Source organism: Hippocampus bargibanti, linkage group LG12, assembly GCF_051943395.1.
Source record: "Hippocampus bargibanti isolate YZ-2025 linkage group LG12, ASM5194339v1, whole genome shotgun sequence".
NCBI classification, from domain to species: Eukaryota; Metazoa; Chordata; class Actinopteri; order Syngnathiformes; family Syngnathidae; genus Hippocampus; species Hippocampus bargibanti.
In genome coordinates, this window is record NC_142745.1 from 20153753 (window position 1) to 20177853 (window position 24101).

Sequence of the window (24101 nt, forward strand, 5' to 3'; positions counted from 1 at the left end):
AAGGACAATTTCTAGCCATTCACCAACCAACCATGCAGGTTTTTTGGAATGTAGGAAGAAACTCGAATACCCGGAGAAAATGCGTGCGAGTATGGGGAGAACACACAAAAACAACGCAGGAAGTCCTGAATTGTAACCACGACCGTTGCACTGCGACGGCCATACTAATCAATCGACTGACGTGCGTGTTGCATATGCAAATGGTGTTCATTAGCCTTTAGCCATTGAATCAACAAATAGAAAGCTACATTTGTAACATCAATTTCTCTTCCAACCTTCAAATCCCATCTCAAAACCCACCTATTTAGAATAGCAATTTCTGTGTAGCTCTTTCTGTCGTTTATATTTATAACTGTATTTTATTTATTGTATTCCATTTGTGATTGTATTTTTATATATGAGGAAATTATTTTTATTATAGTACCGATGCTTGTCTGTGACTGTAAAGTGTCATTGAGAGATTTGAAAGGCGCTTAAAATGAAATGTATTATTATTAATAATACATTGTATTTATAAGCGCCTTTCAAAACTCTCAAGGTCACTTTATAGTCCAGGAATATTTTTTTTCTGTGGGTGAGCAGCGGCAGCCACACGCGCCAGCGTTCACTCAACCCGTGAGTAACTCAAATGGATAGAAAGCTAGCTAGCTAATATACAGCTCATAGATAGCGAATAGATGGCTAATAGCTAGCTAGCTAGTTGTGTTAAGTTCATTCTGTCTCCTTGTTATCTGTTACAAATCAGTTCGAGAGCTACATAGCTAATAGATAGCGGGCTAGACGGATAGATTGCAAATAGCTAGCTGGATATGTTACAATTCCACAGACTCAAGGGCACTTTACAGGCACAGGATAATAGGCACTTCAAGGCTGAATACTTTCCATTGTCATTTAATTTGACATTTTATAAAGAAAATCAATGTTATTGCATATGTAAGAAGACTAAAATATTCAAGTAGCGACATTTCATTTTTTATTATTATTATTTTGTTATTATTGATTTAAATGCTGACCCGCCGACCCTCCCCTACATTAACCCGTACAGTGCACACAAAGCTCAAATCCACTTCAAACATTTAGATGACAGATTACCATTCCGTTTGAACAAAACAAAACGCGCATTTGCGGTGTGAACGGTGATGATGAAAGCGCATTAATCATCATAAAGTGTTCATGCTCAAAGCTTTCTTTGTCATACACGGACAATTTGAAACAATACCAAAACAGGACAACAATGACTGGATAGAGAGAAAAGTGCACCCGGATGAGTCAAGCTTGTAAAAAAAAAAAAATAATTTGTCGTTCACGTACACCATTAAATGTAAATGTGTCAGTCGAATTGGGCACGGGATAAAAAGCTGCCATCGCTTTGAACACTTGTTGGGCAACACGAAGGCGCACGACAATTGTAACACTTTTACTTGCACGGTTTCACAACTTCAAGTTGTCCAAATTACCTTTGATGCCGAAGTGGGTGTCTGAGCTTTGCTCTTAGGGTCTTTGACATCGGCGAACGACTTCATAGTCGCGGCAGCGTGGCGCAGGATGCAGTCGTTGCCGCAGTAGACCGAATCCGGTTGGGCGCTGCTCTCGCAGCCGGGACCAATGCATTTGGGAAGTGACGCGGCCGCCGCCGCCGCGGACTTTCCGGCCTCCGCCGTCTCGGTTGTGTTCACCTCCACGTTTGAAGCCACCTTCTCCTGCTCCATCTCCGCTGTGGAACACGCTGGCTTTTGCGACACAGGCGCCCCCTTCTGTTTTGTGTTGGGTGGTGCAGCGTGCTGGATCGTCTGCTCCAAACCAGTACAGAGCGGTTAACCATGAGCAAGGACGGCCATTTACGGGCCGCAACTGGACAGTATTATCATTCTCATTATGATACATCCCATCAGCATTTCATCTTTGGAGAGCAGTGAATATGAACAACAAGACAGAATGCGGGTACTTTTCGAATTTAGCCATTTTAATTAGTTGTCTTCCCCTGAAACGATAGATTTGTAACGACCTCTCAATGTGAAGAAGTTTCCCAAGTACTAACTTATGTCATGTGAAGGAGTTTCCCCAAGTCTTAACTTTTGTCCAAGGCCAGATCTCCTACATGAAGATGACAGGTTAACACGCTGTATCTGTTTACCTCAGATTGATCCCAAGTTTCTCTGTGCTTCAATTGTGTATTCTAGTCACACATGTTCACTCAGCATATAACAACATGAAACTTTTAAATATGATAACTTCTAATCTCTATCAGGCTGTGTCCACCTCAGATTGACCCCAGGTTTTCTGTGCTTTCATTGTGGGCTTTGTGTTGAAACATCTAACATGGATAGCAAGACGTGTTGTGCTCGCCCTCCCACGCATGTCACGTTGACATTATCTGTCGAAATGTCAGAAAAGGAAATTCAGCTTGTTTACAAGGACCTACCGGCTGAAAGATCTTGATCTTCTTTTTTCCTGTGGGATTTGTGGCTTTTTCAATCCTGCCTTTGATCCCGATGTCCTCCCCTTTCTCCTCAGGGTTAGCAGATACCGGGGAGTGTTGTGCCGGTGCAGCCAAGCACACCGCGGGACCCGTGTCGGCAATAGCGCCCCCAATAGACGGTGGAGGCTGAGCGCCTGCGATGCTTTTGCCCTTCGCGATGTCCGTGCTCAGAGACAGCGTGGAGGTGGCAGCAGGCCTGATCACCTGGCTTTTTTTAGCGGTACAGTTGGGGCAGACGTAATCCTCGCCGTTTCTCTCCATCAAACGTCCACGGGCCTCCGTTATGCCCACGCAGTCCCCGTGGAACCACTCCTCGCAGCGATCACAGCAGATCATGAACCTAGCGGGCAACAACATTTGTCATGGCAATCTAGTGGGATTCCATCCTGCTTCATATACACAGATTGTGTAACTTGGACTTTCGCATGTAGCAGGTAGATAGCTATCTAGATAGTTGGGTAGAAAGATGGTTATATAGCTAATGGATAACTAGCTGGATGGCTGTCGAGATATCTAGCTAGAAGGATGGCTATATAGCTAGGTGTACTTGCTGGTTCTTAGCGTTAGCACCCTCAGTTTACTGCGAGCGCCAATCCTGTGGAGAGCGACGACACACGCGTGGGTATCACGAAGAACGACCGCGATCACATGACCGGATTCGTTTTTTCCCTGGGAAAAAACATTTGTTTGGCTGGCTGGCTAACTATCTAGCTAACTTTCTATTGGCGATCTACTAGCTAGCTAGCTTTCTATCTATTTCCGTTACTTCCGGGTTGAGTGAACGCTGGTGCGTGCGACTGCCGCTGCTCACGCGCAGAAAAAATATCCTGTGACTGTAAAGTGTCCTTGAGAGATTTAAAAGGCGTTTATAAATGAAATATATTATTACTGTATCTATTAGCTAGCTAGCTCGCTTTCTATCTGAGTTACGTCCGGGTTGAGTGAACGACGGCGCGCGTGGCTGCCGCTGCTCACCCGCTGAATTTTTTTTTTCCTGTGACGGTAAAGTGAACTTAAGAGTTTTGAAAGGCGCTTATAAATGAAATCTATAATTATATTATAATAAATTGCATGCATACCTCCTCCCAAAGGATAAAACCATCATACTGTACTTCTTGTAGGATTAGATTTTGTTACCCAGTTCATGTTTGGAAATGCTCACGGGCTAGGCGTAGAAACATTGGCATTCATTAAAGTGCTTCAGACCCCCTGCCCTTTTTTTGGTTGACCTGCAGGGTGGGAGCTTGTTATCAAAACAGTCTGGCAGAATTCCCGTGCCCCCTCCCAAAAAAAGTTTGTTGATCAACCAATATGGCATCGTCAAGTCGAGTAAAACATTAACATTGACATCAACACTTGGAATTGATCAATAACTTGTAAAACGCTGCTTGGCTGGAGTTCTATTTGCTATCTATTAGCTAGCTACCTAGCCGGCTACCTGGCTGGCTATCTATTAGCACATGTAGCTGGCTATTTATTAGCTATATGGCTATGGCTAGTTGGCTACTGTCTATTGGCTATCTGTCTGGCTAGCTAGCTATGTAGCTGGCTATTTAATAATAATACATTTCATTTCTAACCGCCTTTCAAAACTCTCCAGGTCACTTTACAGTCACAGGATCGTTTTTTCTGCAGGTGAGAAGCGGCAGCAACATGCACCAGCGCTCACTCTACCCGGAAGTAACTCAAATAGATAGAAAGCTAGCTAACATTTATTAGCTATATGGCTAACTAGTTAGTTAGCTAACTGTCTTGTTGGCTATCTATTAGCTATCTGTTAGCTAGCTGGCTTGCTTTCTATGTATTTGAGTTACTTCCGGGTTGAGTGAACGCTGGCGCATGTGGCTGCCAATTCTCACCCGCAGAAAAACCGATCCTGTGACTGTGAAGTGACCACGAGTTTTGAAAGGCGCTTTAATTGAAATGTATTATGATTATTATTATAAAAGGAGATACCACAGGGAACAAATAAAAAAAAAAGCCCCATAGAAATGAGCAAGGCTTTCAGCAATAAATTAAAAAACAAGACAATTGCAAATTATGAAAGATTGGCCTGGCTGGGACGTGTACCCGAGGAAGGATTGCGTAGAGGAAACAAGCTCACAAACTCCCTCCATGTCATCACGGGATTAAATTCCTTTCTGACCAACTTGGCCTGCCATTTGTGGCCCTTTCACAGGTGGATTTATTTGGCGTGTCCACCATCTTAATTCTATTCCTTTAGCCAGCGACCCCGTTGTTGATTTAAAGGACAACTGACACCTTAGGACAAGTTGCGTCCATAATTTGGGAAATCACTTCAAATTATTTCTACTAAGCGCATTTGACAAATATTCCACCGCATATAGCTATATTTTGCGTTTTAAGACTCGTGCTGAATATTCAGGAAGTCTTGTTTTCGAGTTGATGACAATGCCCTCAGACATCACGGAGGGAACGCCCCTGACCGAGAAAGCGACACCCAATGCATTTTGGGTACTTTTTTCGCCTGAAAACACAGTGTTAATCGCTAATTTAGAAGGAAAATTATATAAATAACGTGATGGTGAATCGTTCTGTGTCGCAAGCCAATTGCGGTAACACGCATAAAGAAGGTGTAAGTTTACACAAATTCCCAGCGCACAAATCAGCCCATTTTCAACGGAGCTTGTGCGCCATCTTGTGCATTTTCTGGGCGCTACATTGGAGTCCAGACGGCTCGAATTGATATGGAAGGACTTCTTTAATCGATTGCAAACATTTATGCTTTCCTCTTCAGAACTATTTGAATCATATTCATAACTGGATGAGTAACAAGAAAGCGTCTTCTTCGAATCTGAACTCTCTGAAGCCATTGTTTTGATTCTGGAGAAAGACAGTTTGTGAAGGAGTATTCTGGCGTGACATCACGAACAAGGGGGCGGGACTTTCTGAATATCCCCAGTTCCAAGCTTATTTTGTGGCAGTTTTGGGAAGTCATTTTTATTGGTGATTTGCATTTGACTAAAAATATCAGCCTGCGTGTTTTGAGTATTTTAGATGTTTTAAAACGTTTTTCTGATGTCAGTTAGGAAACAAAAAAATGATGTCGGTTGTCTTTTAATGTCGAAAAGCGCGTTCAAATCATCGCCCAGCTAAGCATTCCAAAACAAACCTTTTGTTGTGTTTCTGCCGACAGATGCAATAAAGTGCATTGGGGTCGTATCCTTCGTCGGACTCGCTGCTTGACGAAGACGAGGAAGTGCCATCGTCCTCGTCGTCGTCGTCGCTGTCGTCCTCGTGCAGAGGCTCGCCGATGACCTGCGCGGGAACGGACGCCTTGCCGGACCCGCTGTTCGCATTTGCCGCCCGTTTTTTATTAATGTACGTTCGGATGGGGCCGCGCTTAACCACCAATGTGGGATCTGGTGTGGAATGCTCGTCGTTGCTGTTGTCCTCCTCAGCTGCCGCTTTCACGTTGGGCTTCTTTGGCTCCTGCTGCGAGTCCCTTTGTTCCTTGGCGGTGCGCCCCTCGTCTCCTTTCGAGGCGACGCTGCCTTTTCCCAATTTCTCTTGGCCTTTGTCTTGCATCTCGGCGCCATCGCCGCTGTCCTCGTTCTCGGAGCTTCCTTCGTCTTTGGCGGCGGGCGTTTTGCGTTGCCACCTCCCGCGCTGAGTTGCCCTCCGGGTCTGCTCCCTGGTGCTGCTTCGAGTTCTCCTTTCGGACGGCTCGGGCTTGTCCTCCGCTGCCTTGGTGTCAGCGTTGCCATCAAAGCTCGCCTCAGAGGCGGTTTCGGCATCGGTGGGCGTTTGCGAAGGGGGATCGCCGCTTTCCAGGGTTGGAGGGGCGCTCTTTCTGAGGACCCTTTTGGTCGTGGAGAGGAATTCCTCCAGCTTGTCGGTGCGCTTCGACTGTCTGCTACTACGGCGCACAGGATAGCGGCTCTCTGGGTTGTCGGGCGCGGCTTCCACCGGCATCTCTCGTTGAACAACGGCGGAGCGACGGAATGCCCACGTTTTCTTTGATTCGCAGTCGGCTTTGGAAGCTTTGTCTGCTTTATCGCATCCTCGGCCACCTTTTCACTTTGTGCTGGGAACGTTGGCTTTTGCCCGCCGGGCTGCTCTTCTCCATCACCTGGAGAAACACCACACAAGGTAAAATTAATGACGCAGCTAACGACCGAATTCGACACAACAAGTTGAGAGAAACAAATCTACTTTTCATAAATTTTCATCAAGTCTACTTTTCATCGATTCTCTTCCCACCTTCAAGTCCCATCTCAAAACCCACCTATTTAAAATTGCATTTTCTGTGTAGCTCTCTCTCGTTTCTCTCGACGCATTAACTTGATAATGTGCTTGATGCTCATACAACTAATGACAATTTGGAATTGCCCAGGGTCAAATGAGCAGATATGGAGAGAAAGTGAAAAAATAGGGCTTCCAAAATCACCAAACAGCGTAAACCTACCTAAAAATAAGAATTTCAAGGACTTTTAAATTGAACTTGATCAACTTCCCAATGCTTCCAAAGTCTCATTTTATCCAAAAGTTGCTCGAGGCCATCAATTACATGCATCTGCTCTTAATTTTATCCCAAGTAAAGTATACCTATGGTTTTTGTCAGTATGTTATTTTTTAATCCAAATATATACATTTGACACCATTTCCAGAAATATCACATCAGTGATCGTGCGTTACCAGTTTGACGAGAGAGACGTTTTTTTTATGAGACAGACATAAATAAGACATTTTAATTACTGCAGAGGCCTTGTTTTTAAATACGGCGATCAACACTTAAAGTTATGCAGAAACGCTGACAATTTAAAAATAAGTGGCTAAATACAGTAAAGTCTCGTTATATCGATATTCAAGGGAGTCCGAAAAAATATCGATATAACCGGGACTATCGATATATCCGACCCTGTTTGCATGTAATTTTCTCCGTGCGTGCATAGAAATAGTATCGATAAAACCAGGACTATCGATATATCCGATATCGATATAACGAGACTTTACTGTAATTACTATCAGGTTAAAATGAGAAATGTGTAAATAAGGGGAGTTAAGACTGACTGGACCTCCATGTCTGGGAAATGGGTTTGTCACCCGGGTTGGATGCAAGGCCAGGTTTTTGTTCAGCACATCTTTTATGTGCACTGCCTGATGCAATAATTTCAAGTAGTACCAAGAATGGGAACAAGTAAAATCTTTAAAAGAGAATGTAACAGTGTGTTTCATTTGCTTTTGGAATAAACAGCGCCCCTAAACAGAATACTACACCATTATGCTTTCACAGCCGTCCAAGTCTGAAGAAAGACTGACATTACAAAAATGGTAAATTCTTCAACAAAAGATGTCAAAACTGATATACACAGCCCCACACACACACACACAATGTGCTATGTGTCAAACACCGTGAGAGTCAAATATCAAACATTTTCCAAGTGCGGGACTTGATTACATGTTATTCGAGTCCTGTGAATTCAATGGTGTTCCGTCGTCCAGCAGCAATCCATGAAATAACTAGCACAAAGGTTCTTATGCAGGCACAGTGTATTCTCGTGCAGCGGTTTCCCCCACTCTACAGTAATCCCTCGTTTTTCGCGGTTAATAGGGACCAACACCACCCATGATAGACTAAAATCCGCAAAGTAGAGTTATATAATAATAACCCATGTGGTAAAACAGGGGGCTGAGAAGATGCACAGCCAATCCATATGGCTGTAAATCATGAGATATCGTGCTGTCATTGGGTGACTTAAGCGCTGGGAAACAAGCTACATGCATATAGAAAATATGAGTCATTGTTTAAAATTCTGAAGGTCTTTTCCTCCTGAAAAAAAAAATCCGCGATGCACTGAAACCGCGATAAGTGAACCGCTTAGTAGCACAAAACCGCGCGAGGTTGATCAAACTGCACCGAAATTGCGCCTGAAGCGTGCGCTCCCACGTGACTGGGTGTGATCGGCACAAAATGGGAGGACGGGCAGGAATGGAATCCGGTTCTGCACAACGGATGCATCATCCCAACGGGCAGGCGGACGGAGGAAGCGTGCCAGTGACAACCTTTCATCGTGTAAACATGTCGAGAAAGCGGCGAAGAGCGGTGCCATGCTCGCTGATGACGTTACGCGATACAGGCGAGAACGGGGCTAACTACGCGCGGCCTTAAACAAACACGACCCGGGGCCTGTAAATGTCTCACCACAGCAAGGAGGGCCACATAAACCTTGACTCTCGAATGCAATGCAGCCCTTGCTCATATCGGCCCAACAGGGTCACGCGAAATGCTTTCGATCCACTTGTAATGGCCGCCAAGCCTCCTTTGCTAATCGTGTTAGCTAGAACGACGTTTTGACGCAAACACGAACCGGATCGCCGTGAATTAACCGTGAGACTCTATTTTTAAGTCCATCCGATCGCCGTTACAAAGCTAGTATTGTAAGGAAATGATCAATTTCAACAAATCTTTGTGAAAGCGACCGCCCACCACGAGCCTTAGCTACCTCGCTAGCGAGTTCAACATTTTTCGTCTTTTGCATGGGCACCAAATATTTTATGGCAATATGGCGCTCGTTTTCGATCAACGCGGATGCCAATAAAGTTGTTTAATGCGAATTATTGATAATAAAGAAGCACGTATAACCTTGCGTGGCGTGTTCCAGCACCTTGGGGCGACTTGGAAAAAAATATAATCCCGCGACAAGTGAGTTAGCGCAGGAAGCGAACGCCTCTCATAAAAACTCTCAAACAGCAAGTCGGATAAAAGCCACAATCTTCTACCCACCTACACGGCAGAGTTACGGATGTGCCTTCGCTCGTTCTTCGGTCGTGCCTCCATTTTCCCAAATCCTGCAGAAGCTAGCTGACTGCGCCAGATGGCTGACCTCACCGCCCGCAGGACACGCGTCCCGGGACTCGCTATCGCCCCTGCTGGTCTGGAGTGGGAGGAAGGGCTGAGGAAATGTTTTGCAACAAGCATCCCGTGTGTTTATTTTTAGTTTGACAGTACGTATTTAATGACACGACTGCTGCAAGAATACAATACATACAATGATCAAACCTCTAAAGATGGAGGACACTGATTTGCTGTGGCGACCCCTTAAAGGGAAAAGCCGAAAGGAAAAGAAGAGGAGAAGATCAATATAACGCGAAAAATATTGCACCAAGTTTCCTTTTGAAAACCAACTCATGGGTTTTAATTATTATTATTCATTCAAAAGTAGAAAAACAGTAGAAAAAGTCGTTTAAAGGACAACCAACACCTTGCGACAAGTTGTGTCCATAATTTGTAAAATCACTTCAAATGACTTCTACTGAGCACATTTTACAAAGATTCCACCGCATATAGCTATGAATATTTTGCTATAGCTGAATATTCAGGAAGTCTTGTTTTCGAGTTGATGACGATCCCCTAAGTGATGTCGCCCGTGACCGAGAAAGCGACACACAATGCATTTTGGGTACTTTGTTTGGTCTGAAAACATTGTGTTGATGGCAAAATTAGAAGGAAAACTACATAAATAACGCAATGTTGATCGTTGTGTGTCGCAGCCAATTGCAGTAACACGCATAAACAAGGTGTTACACAAATTCTCAGCGGACAAATCAGCCCATTTCCAACAGAGCTTGTGCGCCATCTTGTGCATTTTCTGTGCCCTACATTGGAGTCCACATGGCTCGAATTGATACGGACGGACTTCTTTAATCGATTGCAAACATTTACGCTTTCCTCTTCAGAACTATTTGAATCATATTCATAACTGGATGAGTAACAAGAAAGCATCTTCTCCGAATCTGAACTCTCTGAAGCCATTGTTTTGATTCTGGAGCAAGGCAGTGTGTGACCAATAGTGACGTCACGAACAAGGGAGCGGGGCTTTCTGAATATTCCCAATTCCGAGCTCATTTTGTGGCAGTTTTGGGGGACTTTAAGTCATTTTTATTGGTGTTTTGCATTTGACAAAAAATATTAGCCTGCGTGTTTTGGATATTTTAGATTCTATAAAATGTTTTTCTGATGTCAGTTACGAAACTAAAAAAATGGTGTCGGTTGTCCTTTAAGCAAAAGTGTGTCCACCTTTTCTCCCGCTTCAGCACAATTAATGAGAATAATGGATCTATAACATGGTTATCTATAAGGGGAGCTGGACTGGACAGTGGTCAATATTTGGTGGGGCAGAATTTCTTGGGGCAGATGCTGTACTATTTATTTTTTTTCCAACATTGTGTCTCAAGGGATATTCTTTCCATCATTTCTTTACAAGACACCCCTAACCCTAACCTAACACTGACGCACCCAACTCGCATATTCAATCAGATTTTTTCTGCATTGGACGCACCATTCATAACAAAAAAGAAGAGAACATCCCCTGTCAGATCTCTCCAAAAAAGGTACAAATTACAATAACCAGTGCGAATATACAGGTAATATCAGACTTACGACCGGGTTCCATTCCGACAAAATGGTCGCAAGTCAAACGGTCGTAAGTCAACCGACGTGAGGTTTATATGACAGGATAGTACAGGAATGGGCAAACTTCGGCCCGCGGGCCACATACGGCCCGTTAGGCTTTTTAATCCGGCCCGCCGAACTTGCACAAATTATAGTACAAACAGTGTCTAAAACTCACAAAAAGTTAGCGAACAACAGGGCAGATAACTGAAAAGTTGCCTGCCCCATTTTTCACAACTTGAAGCACAATGAAACAACTAATCACATTAAAAAAAACATTGTAACAAAGTATAATGTTTTTTTTAATCAAGAATGGACCTACTACAAATGCTACCTTGCTTAATTTACGGTAAATGTGCATGGCTGTAGATTTTGCTGCAGTAGTCGATTGTCATTGTGGTGCACAATGCAACGTTTGCATTGCTTCCTACGAGCCACTAAGCCCCTTTCATAAGTCTCACGTACACTTTACAGTCACGGTTTAATGTAAATTTACGTTTTGTAGCGTCACATATGTTGTTAGCTTCTTTTGAATCTTTCTTCTGGGCTGAGGTTCTGTGCATCTATTTTGGAAAATGACATGCAATTGCACGACTTTATAACGCTTGCGAAAGTCCGGAAGAAAGAAGCAGGCTTCTGATTGGCTGCCGTGAGGAGTATGCAAAATTCAACTGCAGGTAGTCTATGTTTGTGTGCTCGGAGACGGTACACGTGTATTGTTTGCGCGTGAAGGCGAGGGTGTCAGTGAGGAGTTTGTTGAGCGCGCGTTCAGGACAAACCATCTATGATTTGGCGGAATTTAACACAAGTAGGTATTATTGCGCTTGAATATTTCGTTGTGTAATAATATGTTTTGAATTTTGAAAGTGATTCCATTTTTCAATAAATGTTGATTTCTTTAACTTTGCCCCTTCGATGGAAATTAAAAACACGCAATCTTGATAAATCACAGTGCATGTTATTTTAATCTATTTCCATTTCCTCCTCCAAGTATCTGCGAAATAGTATGTAAACGCCATATTCCTTGAGACAAATTTATTAACTCAGGGATATTTTTCACATTTGAAAGACAGTTAATAAATTGGGTTGTAGTGTTCTTACTGTGCTATGAGGTTTGTACATACTACATTTAAAGGACAACCGGCACCATTTTTTGTTTTTGTTATCCCACTGACATCAGAAAAACGTTTTATAGCATCTAAAATACCCAAAACAGGCAGGCTGATATTTTTAATTAAATGAAAAACACCAATAAAAATGACTTCAAAATGAATCCGGAAATGGTCAGTTTTAGAAGGTCCCACCCCACTGTTCGTGACGTCACGCCAAGACGTCTTGCCTTTGATCGAGAATCAAAACAATGGCTTCAGATTGGAGAAGATGTTTTCTTGTTACTCATCCAGTTATGAATATGATTCAAATAGTTCTAAAGAGGAAAGCATAAATGTTTGCAATTGATTCAAGGAGTCCTCCCATATCAATTCCAGCCGTCAATGACAGCAATGTAGCACCCAGAAAATGCAGAAGATTGCGCCCAAGCTCCGTTGCAAATGGGCTGATTTGTCAGCTGGAAATTTGTGTCAGTGAATATCAAATAGTTTTGGTGCAACACACAACGATTCACCATGGCGTTATTTATGTGTTTTCCTTCTAATTTCGCCATCAACACGGATCAACACGAAGTTTTCAGACCAAACAAAGTACCCAAAATGCATTGTATGTCGCTTTCTCGGTCAGGGGCGGTCCAAACGTGACGTCACATGGGGCTCGTCATCAACTCGAAAACAAGACTTCATGAATATTCAGCGCAAGTCTTAAAACGTAAACTATAGCTATATGCTGTGGAATCTTTGTAAAATACGCTCAGTCGAAGTCATTTGAAGTGATTTTATAAATTATGGACATAACTTGTTCAGAGTATTTCCGGCCCAAACACTCCCTCCAAATGCTCCTGGCCCGGCAAATGCAAATTTTAGAACCCAATGCGGCCCGCGAGTCAAAAAGTTTGCCCATCCCTGGGATAGTATATGATGTGAATTTGTTGTTTTTAAGCAACATTTTCAATTGAATAATATTATATACCAAAATGTTGACAGTTCATTTATAAATCTTATAACTTTGTGTCATTTTTATCATTTATATTTCGTATTATCGATTTTTATTACTGTGTCGTGGACACGCTTCCTGCTGACCCAAATACGCACGGCTTCCCATGCATGCGAGCTGTTGAAAAATCACTCTCCCTGCTAACGGAGAAGCCAGAAGAGATCACCCAACACACACGTTCGGACTCAGGCGGACGCCAAAGGAAAAAAGTTCTACCAGTTACCCCGCACCGACGTGTGGTCCGACCCAAGTGCCGTCTGCAACACCGACTTGCCCAACCCGCCACCTCGCCGCAAAGCAGAATGAACTGTCTCAAAGAGCCGGTGGCGCCGACCGTGAGTCCGACGCGGCATTTGCGACGCGGCATTTGCGACGCGGCATTTGCGACGCGGCATTTGCAACGCGGCAATCTCACCCGCTCGAGCGAGAAGTGAGAATTCTGCCATCTCTATTTTATTTTCTTCATTGGCCCTAATCCTCTTCCATGCATTATGACCCCATATAATCCATGGCAGAATTTTAATCACGCTCTCTGTCATGACATTTATTATCCACATGATGCCGCAGTAGAGCAATTGAGGCCGCATGATGCATTGCCCAAAATGAACCATTTGGGTAGAAAGCCTCATTGCTTCATGATGCCTCACTTTCCCATCATCAAATGGTGAGTATAGTTTTTGCTTTTTTGAATGTTGCTGTGATGATGACCATTTTGTGTTTGGGAGCCTTTTACTGAGTGAGTTGCTTATTCTGTAGCCACAAAGGGACACAAGTCTTCTTGTGCCGGTCCCAAGCCCGGATAAATACAGAGGGTTGTGTCAGGAAGGGCATCCGATGTAAAAGCTTGGCGAAAACAAACATGCGGATCAAACCTCTAAAGATGGAGGACACTTATTTGCTGTGGCGAACCATTGAAGTTTTGGCTGGCGTGATGGCGGCACCAAAGTTTTGTGGCACAAGTTTTTCAGGGCAGCTTGCCAGTTTGTCAATTCAAGGAATTTATAATGGATTTTCTTTTATTCTCATCTTTCCTTTGTCCGGAGACGTCGGTTGTCCTTTAAAGGAAAACCGACACCCCCGATCCCACCCGCTGAAGAGTTTTTGGGTGAGAGATTTTCCCCCAATGTTGCCTCAAAGTGGCAGAAATAAATTATTTAATCGATTGCAAACATGTATGCTTTCCTCTTCAGAACTATTTGAATCATATTCATCACTGGATGTGGAACAAGAAAGCATATTCTACGAATCTGAAGCCATTGTTTTGATTCACTAGCAATGCAAGACGTCTTGGCGTGACGTCACGAACTGGGGGCGGGACTTTCTGAAAATGCCCAATTCGCAGCTCAATTTTTTTGCAGATTTTGAACTAAAAATATCATACTGCATGTTTTGGGTATTTTAGATGCTATAAAACGTTTTTCTGATGTCAGTTAAAAAACAAAAAAGTGACGTTGGTTGTCCTTTAAATTGCATCTCTGGCCGCTCCTTCAACCTCAATCTCAACCTCAGAGTATAGAACCCTCCCCCAAGTGTCACTCCTCAGTGTTCCTCCTCATCCAAAGCCATCATCTTATCCCTACCCAGTCATCTATTCGCTCCCCTTCATCACAACATCTCTCCTCCAATTGTATTTGCCTGTATTGTTGATTTTCCCCAGTAAATGTATGTAAACACCCCCTTGAACCCCCGTCTCTTCATACCTATGCTGTGACGGGCACACCATCTGGTCTACAGTTAGCCCCCTAACGAATCAGCTCCTATCGCGTCCCCTACAACAACTTTTGGAGTATGTTTGCTTGGGTTTCTCCCCATGTTGTGACTAAATCCTCCACACTTCAGTTTTTCAGACAGCCTGTGGAATGGAATTGGGCTTTGCTGACTTGTGGTTGACAGTGAATCATTTCCCCTCTCCTTCACTTCTTTTTATCTCTGAGATCAAATTCTGACTGGGTCGAGATCAATGGTGGTACCTGCAAATTCGCGCAGACTGTGGGTGCTTTTTAATAACCTTACAAAGGGGAAACGGAACACGCCTTTGGGGCGTGCAGCGGGCAGCCCTCGTATTACATTTCGGACCTCCAGCTGCAAGAAAAAGGGTGTGAATCCTTTTGAATGACCCTGACTTTACGGATGAATTGTGCATACGGTGAGATTCGATCTCAACACCCCAACAAACAACTAACCGCACAAAAACAAAGTGATACGCTCCTTTGTTATTGTTGGAAAGAGGTAAGCAATGCGTCCGGGGCGAGATGTGGAGAAGGATGAGAGCCGGTCCTGAAATGAAGACAACTGCGGGGAGAGAGACTGAAGATTTGACCTGTTGCTGGAAGATTGCTACTCACCGATGGATGAACGAGCAGCTGATGGGAAACTGCAGTAGTTGGTGTGCATTCAAAAGTTAGCTGACAGCAAGGGCTAGTGATGCTGTCATGACAGCTGCCAATGCAGGATTACAATTTCAACATTTCTGTGCCGTTATATCTGGTCAGTTGAGACTTCGAGTCAGGCTCCGGTGATTGATCGTTAACTTCACACACGTCAGACTGCAAGGGAATAAAATTTTGGACCTGGATTGTTTCAAATGCGTATGCAAAAGGAAACTCTGGTCATATGGTGTCTTCGGAAAAGTATATTTGTTATTAGACTTACATGATTGTAATTTTACCTATCTGTCTGTTTGACTGGCTGGCGAGCTAGCTACGGATCAAACTAGCTAGTAGCTAGCTATCGAGCTAGCTAGCTATATAGTCAGCGATCGATAGTTTCAACTTTAAACCTAATATTTTATTACATTTAAAATTCACACAATATACACCGTTCATAATACGCTATACACTTCGACAAAGCCAAGTACACGATCCGAAAAGACTGACCTGTCGCTCTTTAGTAGTGATGTGTCGTTCGCGAACGAGCCGGTTCTTAACGCCGGATGTCTGAAGTGAACGAAGAGAGCCGATATCTAACAAGGAGCCGCAAATTGGAGCCGACTTTTTTTGTCCTCTATTCCCCGCCCCCAGTCTTCGGTTAAAGCCGCACGTGATTGGTCAATATCCGTGGTAGAGGAAGGAGGGATGAATTAGAGACACATGCAGCAGTGAGGAGAAGGAGGGAGGGGGGACGCTTGGGTAGACAGGAGGACAAATGTTATCATATTATGCTGTTATTATTATTGAATTATTATATGTTTTACTAGTTGGTATGATAGCATTATTAATATGAAAAGCAAATGAGTGGCAGCTGATCATCTGACCAGAGTAACCACAGGGAAAGGGAAAGTTAGTGGATGCTCTCTGAGCACATATAAATCGAGCCATATAAATACTATTATTTTATATAGTGTGTTTTCTACATCAGTAATTCGTTTTTCACATACTTGTACATGATTTTTGGTAGTTAATTAATTTAAGCAAAACAAAACAAACGGAGGCGCCATTTGGGAGCGCGAATAGCCGAATCTTTTTAGTGAGGCGATCCAAAAGAACCGGTTCTCTGAAAAGAGCCGGAATTCTCTTCACGAGTGTTTAGTGTCATGTGACTATTACGACATTGCATTACGCGGAAGGCGTTGTGTCAACATGGCGGCCCCCTTGGCGGGTGTGTTTTGACTGCAGTGTCAAACTTGAGGCGGTCCTCTTATTGCCGGTTTATGAGGCGAACGGTAGCAATCATTGAAAGCGCATCATGGAGAGACAGGAGTTCATCGCATCCCTTGTGGTATGCGTTCGACTTTTCTTTCTGACACCATTCACTTTGTCATGACTTGACCGGCCATACTATCACACTATTGAACCGAATTTTATTGCAGAACTAGTAGAAGTTTCAACTACCGAAACAACGCGGTTCTTTGGAGCTCGTTGCATATAACAATAATTTTAGCGCCTATAATTGTATCAGTTAAGATTGTTTTGGGATATAATCATATTTACGCCGGATCAAGAACGACCAATTGCGAACCGGCATTAAAAACAGATTCAGACATGTTGAAATTACAATCCTGTTTCATGCGAACGCAAAAGACACTCCTTTCCCCGAGGCACCGCATTGCAAGTGCAAGAGCAAGGTAAAGCGTATCTTGGGGAAAAAAAGTTTTTCTTGCTGTGCACACGTGAGCCCCTTTTAAAGCGAATAATGCCAATACAGTGATACCTTGGCTTACGAACTTAATTGGTTCCCAGACAGAGTGTGTAAGGCGAAAAGTGTGTATCCCAAAAATTAATTTCCCATAGAAAACCATTAAAATGAGAATAATCATTCCCAGGTCCCCATAAAACCTAATTTTCTACTTTCTAATTTTCTAAGCCTTACAACTACACAAAATATACCTTATTTTATGTATAATAAATGTGCTATGGTATTATAATTAGAGAAATAAACTGTACTTTATAATAAAGTCATTTTATTTACCTTTGTGATGGTCGTTGATGGCTTGATGGAATAGAGTGGCCAGTTTCATCAGCATTAAACACTTGATGAGGAACATAACCTTCTTCTTTCACCATCTTGAGGAATGATCCCTTGTAGGTGCTTTCTCTGTGATAATTTTATCGAGTTCCTCATCAATTGTGTTCTGTTTAGCTGGGTTGATAGCTTTTTCCATCAAGTGTACAGTTGGCTTGTGCTGGTTGTTTTTGGAGCCTGATCGATGGGATATTTTAACCTTGTAGTCTACACTCTGCCTTTGATATCAAAGTTGAAACTCTCTCACAGTCGTCTGCCTGCCTCTTTAATGTTTAAACCACCTCCCCTCACTGCTGCGTTCTTGACCAATCAAATGGCCTTAACCAAAGACTTGGGGCGGGGAATAGAGGATAAAAACAGTCAGCTGCAATTTTGTTGTTAGAAGAACGGGCTCGTTCGCGAACGACACAACACTCATTGAGGCAGCTCTGTGTATGAAAAAAAGTTTGTATGCCAAGGTAAAGTTCGTATGCCAAGGTAAAATCTTCATAAATTTAAGAAACTGAAAAGTTCGTAAGCCAAGGGGTTCGTAAACCGAGGTATCAAAGTCAAAAGTCAAAGTCAGCTTTATTGTCAAATATGCTAATATGCATGACATACAGCACAGATGAAATTAACGTCTTCTCAGACCCAGCATGCAAGGCACTTATAACGTGGCGAAAAAGACATACAATTGACAACGGACAATACATGTAATTTCTGAATGTAAAGTGAGGTAGTGATGTATGTAAAGTGAGGTAGTGACATATGTAAAGTGAGGAAGTGACGTATATAAAGTGACATAATGTAGTAATGCAAAAACAAACAACAAGAAAGGGTTGAAGTAAGGTCTTGCAGAAAAAATGAGAAAGAACAAAAAAATAGAGTTCAGCATGATAGTACAGCATGTAGCGTGTCCTCAGAGTTCGGTGAGTGTGGCAGTGGGAAGGGGCAGGATGGGCAGGGCTGGTAGGGAGTTGAGTCTCCGGACTGCCTGGTGACAGAAACTGTCCTTGAGCCTGCTGGTCTTGGCTCGGAGACTCCGCAGTCTCCTACCCGATGGCAGCAGGCTGAAGAGGCTGTGGGAGGTGTGGGTGGGATCGCCAGCGATCCTGACGGCTCTGCAGGTGAGGCGGGTGTTGTAAATGTCCTGAAGGGTGGGGGAGAGAGACACGATGATCTTCTCAGCTGTCCTCACGATGCACTGCAGAGTCTTACGGCAGGACACGGTGCAGGCGCCATACCACACGGTGATACAGCTGGTCAGGATGCTCTCGATGGTACCGCGGTAGAAGGGGGTCGTGATGGGGGTCGGGGCTCCAACTCTTTTGAGCTTGCGGAGGAAGTACAGGCGCTGGTAGGATCTCTTGGCCAGTGATGCCGTGTTGCTGCTGCAGGACAGGTCTTCGAATATGTGCACTCCCAGGAACTTGGTACTAGTCACTCTCTCCACTGCAGCACCGTCAATGGTTAGTGTAGCATGCTGGGGGCGCACTCTCCTGAAGTCCACAACCATCTCCTTCGTCTTCTCCACATTCAGACGGAGATTGTTGTCCTTGCACCACGTGGCCAGGCGGCTGACCTCGTCCCTGTAGGCTGTCTCCTCATCGTTGTTGATGAGGCCCACCACAGTTGTGTCATCCGCAAACTTTATGAAGAGGGTGGAGCTGGGTGATGTTGGTAAGCAGTCATGCGTGAGCAGAGTGAAGAGGAGGGGGCTCAGCACACCCCTGCGGGGCCCCTGTGTTCAGCGTGATGGTGCTGGAAGTGTTGTTTCCAACTCTGACTGCCTGTGGTCTCCAAGTCAGGATGTCCAGCAGCCAGTTGCACAGGGAGGTGCTGATCCCCAGTTTGCTCAGTTTGTCGGTGAGCTGTTGGGGGATGATTGTGTTGAATGCTGAGCTGAAGTCGATGAACAGCATTCTGTAATATCACTGTAATATCAACTCTTTGTGGCCCTTGTACGCCCTGCCACAAATACCGTGATGGACAATGCGGCAAAACGTGAAAATGGAGGGAAAATGGTTAAAATCCCACAGAGCTGAGTGTTGTGTTGTATGTATTATGTTGTCATTTTCTAGTCAGTGTTCTTTTGGTGGCGGCACGGGCACCCACAGTGGTTCCTCTTGTCATTTGTTGTCTGATTGCGACGGAAGAAATTTAATCTATGCTGTATGTTGCATTTAGAGCACATTTGACAATAAAGTTACACTTCACTTGTCAAACGCGGCTATGTCTGCTGATAAAGTGCTTCTGCCACGCAGGCTGGAGGGTGCGCGGGGATGTGCGTGGATCTGACCCTTTTCCCACTGGACACCATGAAGACCAGACTACAGAGCCAGCAAGGCTTCTACAGGGCCGGGGGTTTCCGAGGCATCTATGCGGGTGTCCCTTCTGCCGCACTCGGCTCCTTTCCGAGTGGTAAGACAGCAATGGTGTTTGCAAAGTGTACCATAAATGTTCTGCTGACAGCTTTGCTGGTTTTCAGCGGCTGCCTTCTTTGTCACCTACGACTGGGCCAAGTCTCTCCTGAGTTCCGGCAGAGTGCTCAAAGAACCGTCAATGGCTTCAGTCTCACACATGCTGTCGGCCTCCTTGGGTGAAATGGTCAGTGTGACTCTGCTGCCTATTGTCTCCCTGTTGTCGTGATTTTCTCTGCGGGTGTGAAATTGTGTGGCTCAAAGCGTCCGGGTCAAAGCGTTCCGGTCCAGCCGGGTGAGTGGCCCAGGCTCCTTTTGGGCCATCCTGGTATTTACTTCAGCTGAAAAAGGCGCGTCACAACAACATCCGTGACACTCTGACGAAGGCGGAAGTATACGCCGAAACATGTAAGGTAATTGAACACCTAAAAAAGCCACTCTATGTCAGAAAAGAATCTGTTGTAAATTAGATAACAAGTAGACAGGATGAACTTCACACAACTATATACATTTGCCTTATTTTATTGTGTGATGGTCCTCGTTTCAGCCCTAGAAGGAAAAGTGGGTTGTGCCAGACTGGCTGTCACTTCACCTTGTTTGGGCACCCATTGGAAATATAATTTGTGTCCTCCCTCAGCAGTCTGGAAGTGAAAAGGATAACATTTTACGTTGTGAAAATATCATCAAACAAGAGTCTAAAATACAGGTGTCAAAGTCAAGGCCCGGGGGCCAAATCTGGCCCGCCAAATCATATTATTCGGCCCGCTAAAGGAAATCACATTTTTGATATTCCATGATGCTTGCTAAAGTCCCAACTAAAATGTCAAATTGTCTTATGTAAACCACAATAACAGTCATTATTTTGGACTTCCATTTTGAAAACTCGTTATTCATTATACTCGTTATTCCGCGCTGTAGCAAAAAAATGACTGACACCCCTGGTCTAAAATGATGGAATGTTCTGCCACGTCAGTGTACTTCTCTGCCTTGGGTACTGTAGATGAAAATTGATCTGTTACTTGTGCGTCATGAATCATCATTTTCAGCTCACTAAAAGTTAAATTGGACAATTATCCGCCATACATGCCGCCGTGCACCATTACTTACTTGTTTAGCATAGGGATAAACTAATACCAACAAGCGTCGAAGGTAGAGAAAAGGAGTCAAAACATGCCAGGAGAGCACTCACAAACTGTGGTTACCCACAGTGGTCTTTTAGCAAATGTCAAAAGAAAAGAATGGGCAATGAAACCAAAAATTCTGAAGCTACTAAAAGGAGAGGAGTAGCAGTACCTTACATTGCAGGGGTCCTTTGGCAACACAAAATTCCTACTTATTCCAAACCGATAAACACTTTAAGGCAAACATTAGTGCAACCAAAAGATATGATGCCAAATGAAAAACAAAGTCATGTAGTTCATTCTATACATTGTAAAAATGAAAATTGTAAAGAGCAAACTGCAATAAAAAAAAAGCAATAAGAGCAAATAATTGGGGAGACGAAACAAATTCTCAAAAAAGACTTTATCAACATCACAGGGATAATACTAGTGGGCCTCAATCGGTGGTACATATCCCCCTAAAAGCTAGCAAACACACATTTGACGACAGTGAGGTTAAAATCTTAGCGAAAGAAAATAGATGCTTTGAAAGGCGAGTAAAAGAAGCTATTTTCATAAAACAGCCAAACCCTTCACTAAATCTCCTTGGTGGGGTGAGGCTTAGTTTGGATCACTTGTACAACAGACTTCTTAGACCACATAGGCTTAGTTATGCTGATGAGGTGATACCAGCGCAAATGGGGCAATCAGGCCAGTCGTAGACCCCATAATCAGGCAGGACAATAGAAGTAATCAGTCTAGCCTCAGGGAATAGTCCTCTGCTCCCCCCAACCTGAGAGCAGGGACCTATCATAGCAGAGTCTGGCACAGCCACGTCTGGACAGTAGGGATATATATATATATATATGGCCAAAACTACCAGCAAATTTTAGTTCGCTGACGAAGCCTCTTAGATAAGAAGCGAAACGTCCGATACCTTCAAAGAAGTACAGATGACAGCTGAAGAAACCTTCTCATCGATGGACCACTCCTGTTCGACTGAGAGCTTACACAGACGTATTACTTGTCTGTAATTTGAAAATTGTCAGCCTCACCTTTTTTTCTGTGGCTCATCAGTGTCATTTCCTTCATTTGCATTTGTTGCCTGTGATTTAAGGTTGTTTTTAGTAAGTGGCAAGATTTTAAAAAGTGTCTCGTCTATTTGATGTCATCCTTTGCCCCTTATCCAAATTCGTCAGTCACGACTTGCTGGGACCCTTAATTTCTCTTAAAGGACAACCGACAACTCCGTACAAGTTGTGTCCATAATGTGTAAAATCACTTCAAATGACTACTATTGACAGCATTTTACAAAGATTCCACGGCATATAGCTATATTTTTTTTACCTTTTAGGACTTGCGCTGAATATTCATGAAGTCTTGTTTTCTTGGCCTCTGACCAAGAAAGCGACACACAATGCATTTTGGGTACTTTTTTCGTCTGAAAACACTGTTGATCACGAAATTAGAAGGAAAACTACAAGAATAATGCGATGGTGAATCGTTCTGTGTCACAGCCAATTGCGATAACAAGCATAAAGAAGTTGTAAGTTTACACAAATTCCCAGCGGACAAATCAGCCCATTTCCAACGGAGGTTGTGCGCCATCTTGTGCATTTTCTGGCTGCTACATTAATGTCCAGGCGGCTCGAATTGATACGGAAGGACTTATTTAATAGATTTCAAACATTTATGCCTTCCTCTTCAGAACTATTAGAATCATATTCATAACTGAATGAGTAACAAGAAATCATCTTCTCCGAATCTGAACCCTCTGAAGCCATTGTTTTGATTCTGGAGCAAGGCAGTTTGTGAAGGAGTATCCTGGCGTGACGCCACGAACAAGGGGGCGGGACTTTCTGAATCTCACCATTTCCGAGTGCATTTTGTGGCAGTTTTGGGACACTTTAAGTCATCTTTGTTGGTGTTTTGCATTTGACAAAAACTATCAGCCTGCATGTTTTGGGTATTTTAGATGCTATTAAACGTTTTTCTGATGTCAGTTAGGAACCAAAAAAATAGTGTCTGTTGTCCTTTAAGCCTTCTTACTTTGATATTTTGGCGACAAGTTAGACAATATATAATATATATATATAACAAATGACTACTGGACCAAAGTGAGGAGGAGACCAAATGAGATGAATGCCACGGCGTGGCTCCCTCATGCGATGGTGTCCTTGGTCCACAGTGAAAAGAGTCACCAGCCCAATTGTGCGCATTTCCCAACCAATTCAAGAACGACATTCCCATTTGAGACCGTTGTGACGCAACAGCTGTTCAAGTCTTGCCTTTCCTCTCCTCGAATCTCTTCTTCTATCTTGTAGGTGGCATGTCTGATCCGGGTGCCCACTGAGGTGGTGAAGCAAAGGACGCAAGCAACTCCTTCATCCGGCACGTACCAAGTACTCGTGGTGGCCCTTAGACAAGAGGTACAACCACTGAGGCACTTTGATTTGTGCAGGTTTTGCTCAGCCCGCACATCTGTTCCATCTATCCGATAATTCGAAAGCTGGCCAAGATGTCCAAGAAAATGCTGAACTATCCATAAGGGCATATTTGTCAATTGTAAAATGTTGTTCCGGAAATGGAGCCATTGTCTTGCGCTTGAACTCAACCCAACCTGTACGTACCTGTACCTGTACGTGGAATTTTATTCCAGAGTGATTCAAAACGTCGTTTCCCAACCATTTCTTTTCTGTTTGATTGAACAGGGAGTCCCGGGCTTATATAGAGGATTTGGCAGTACCGTTCTCAGAGAGGTAGGATGACTTCGCTTTATCATTCTAAATGTTTACATCACATGTGTCAAAGTTAAAGGACAACCGACACCTTTTTTTGTTTCCTAACTGTCATCAGAAAAATGTTTTATAGCATCTAAAATACCCAAAAACGCGGGCTGATATTTTTAATCAAATGCAAAACACCAATAAAAATGACTTAAAGTGTCCCAAAACTGCCACAAAATGAGCTCGGAACTGGGGAGATTCAGAAAGTCCTGCCCCCTTGTTCGTGACGTCACGCCGGGATACTCCTTCACAAACTGCCTTGCTCCAGAATCAAAACAATGGGTTCAGATTGTTCAGATTGAGAAGATTCTTTCTTGTTACTCATCCAGTGATGAATATGATTCAAATAGTTCT

The 24101-nt window shown here is 43.6% G+C and overlaps 2 protein-coding genes across 8 annotated transcripts in view; one reads left to right on the forward strand and one right to left on the reverse strand.

Annotated features, from left to right (window-relative positions):
* The window catches only part of LOC148890841 (uncharacterized), a 35905-nt gene extending 20021 nt beyond the window's left edge, over positions 1-15884 (reverse strand). The window contains 5 exon segments of the mRNA XM_089009609.1: positions 1458-1790; positions 2423-2819; positions 5613-6572; positions 9228-9378; positions 15347-15884. Coding sequence (XP_088865735.1) covers positions 1458-1790; positions 2423-2819; positions 5613-6415 — 1533 coding nt within the window. The 5' untranslated portion in view covers positions 6416-6572; positions 9228-9378; positions 15347-15884.
* Positions 15885-16571: 687 nt separating this feature from the next.
* Positions 16572-24101, forward strand: part of slc25a26 (solute carrier family 25 member 26) — a 40784-nt gene continuing 33254 nt past the window's right edge. For all 7 annotated transcript variants that reach the window (XR_016116604.1, XM_089009951.1, XM_089009952.1 and 4 more), the window contains exons 1-5: positions 16572-16718; positions 19706-19862; positions 19930-20048; positions 23286-23390; positions 23673-23720. Coding sequence is in view for 6 of the 7 variants with exons in the window: in XM_089009951.1 (XP_088866077.1) it covers positions 16686-16718; positions 19706-19862; positions 19930-20048; positions 23286-23390; positions 23673-23720 (462 nt within the window). In the remaining variant the exon portion in view is untranslated. The remainder of the gene's footprint in view (positions 16719-19705; positions 19863-19929; positions 20049-23285; positions 23391-23672; positions 23721-24101) is intronic.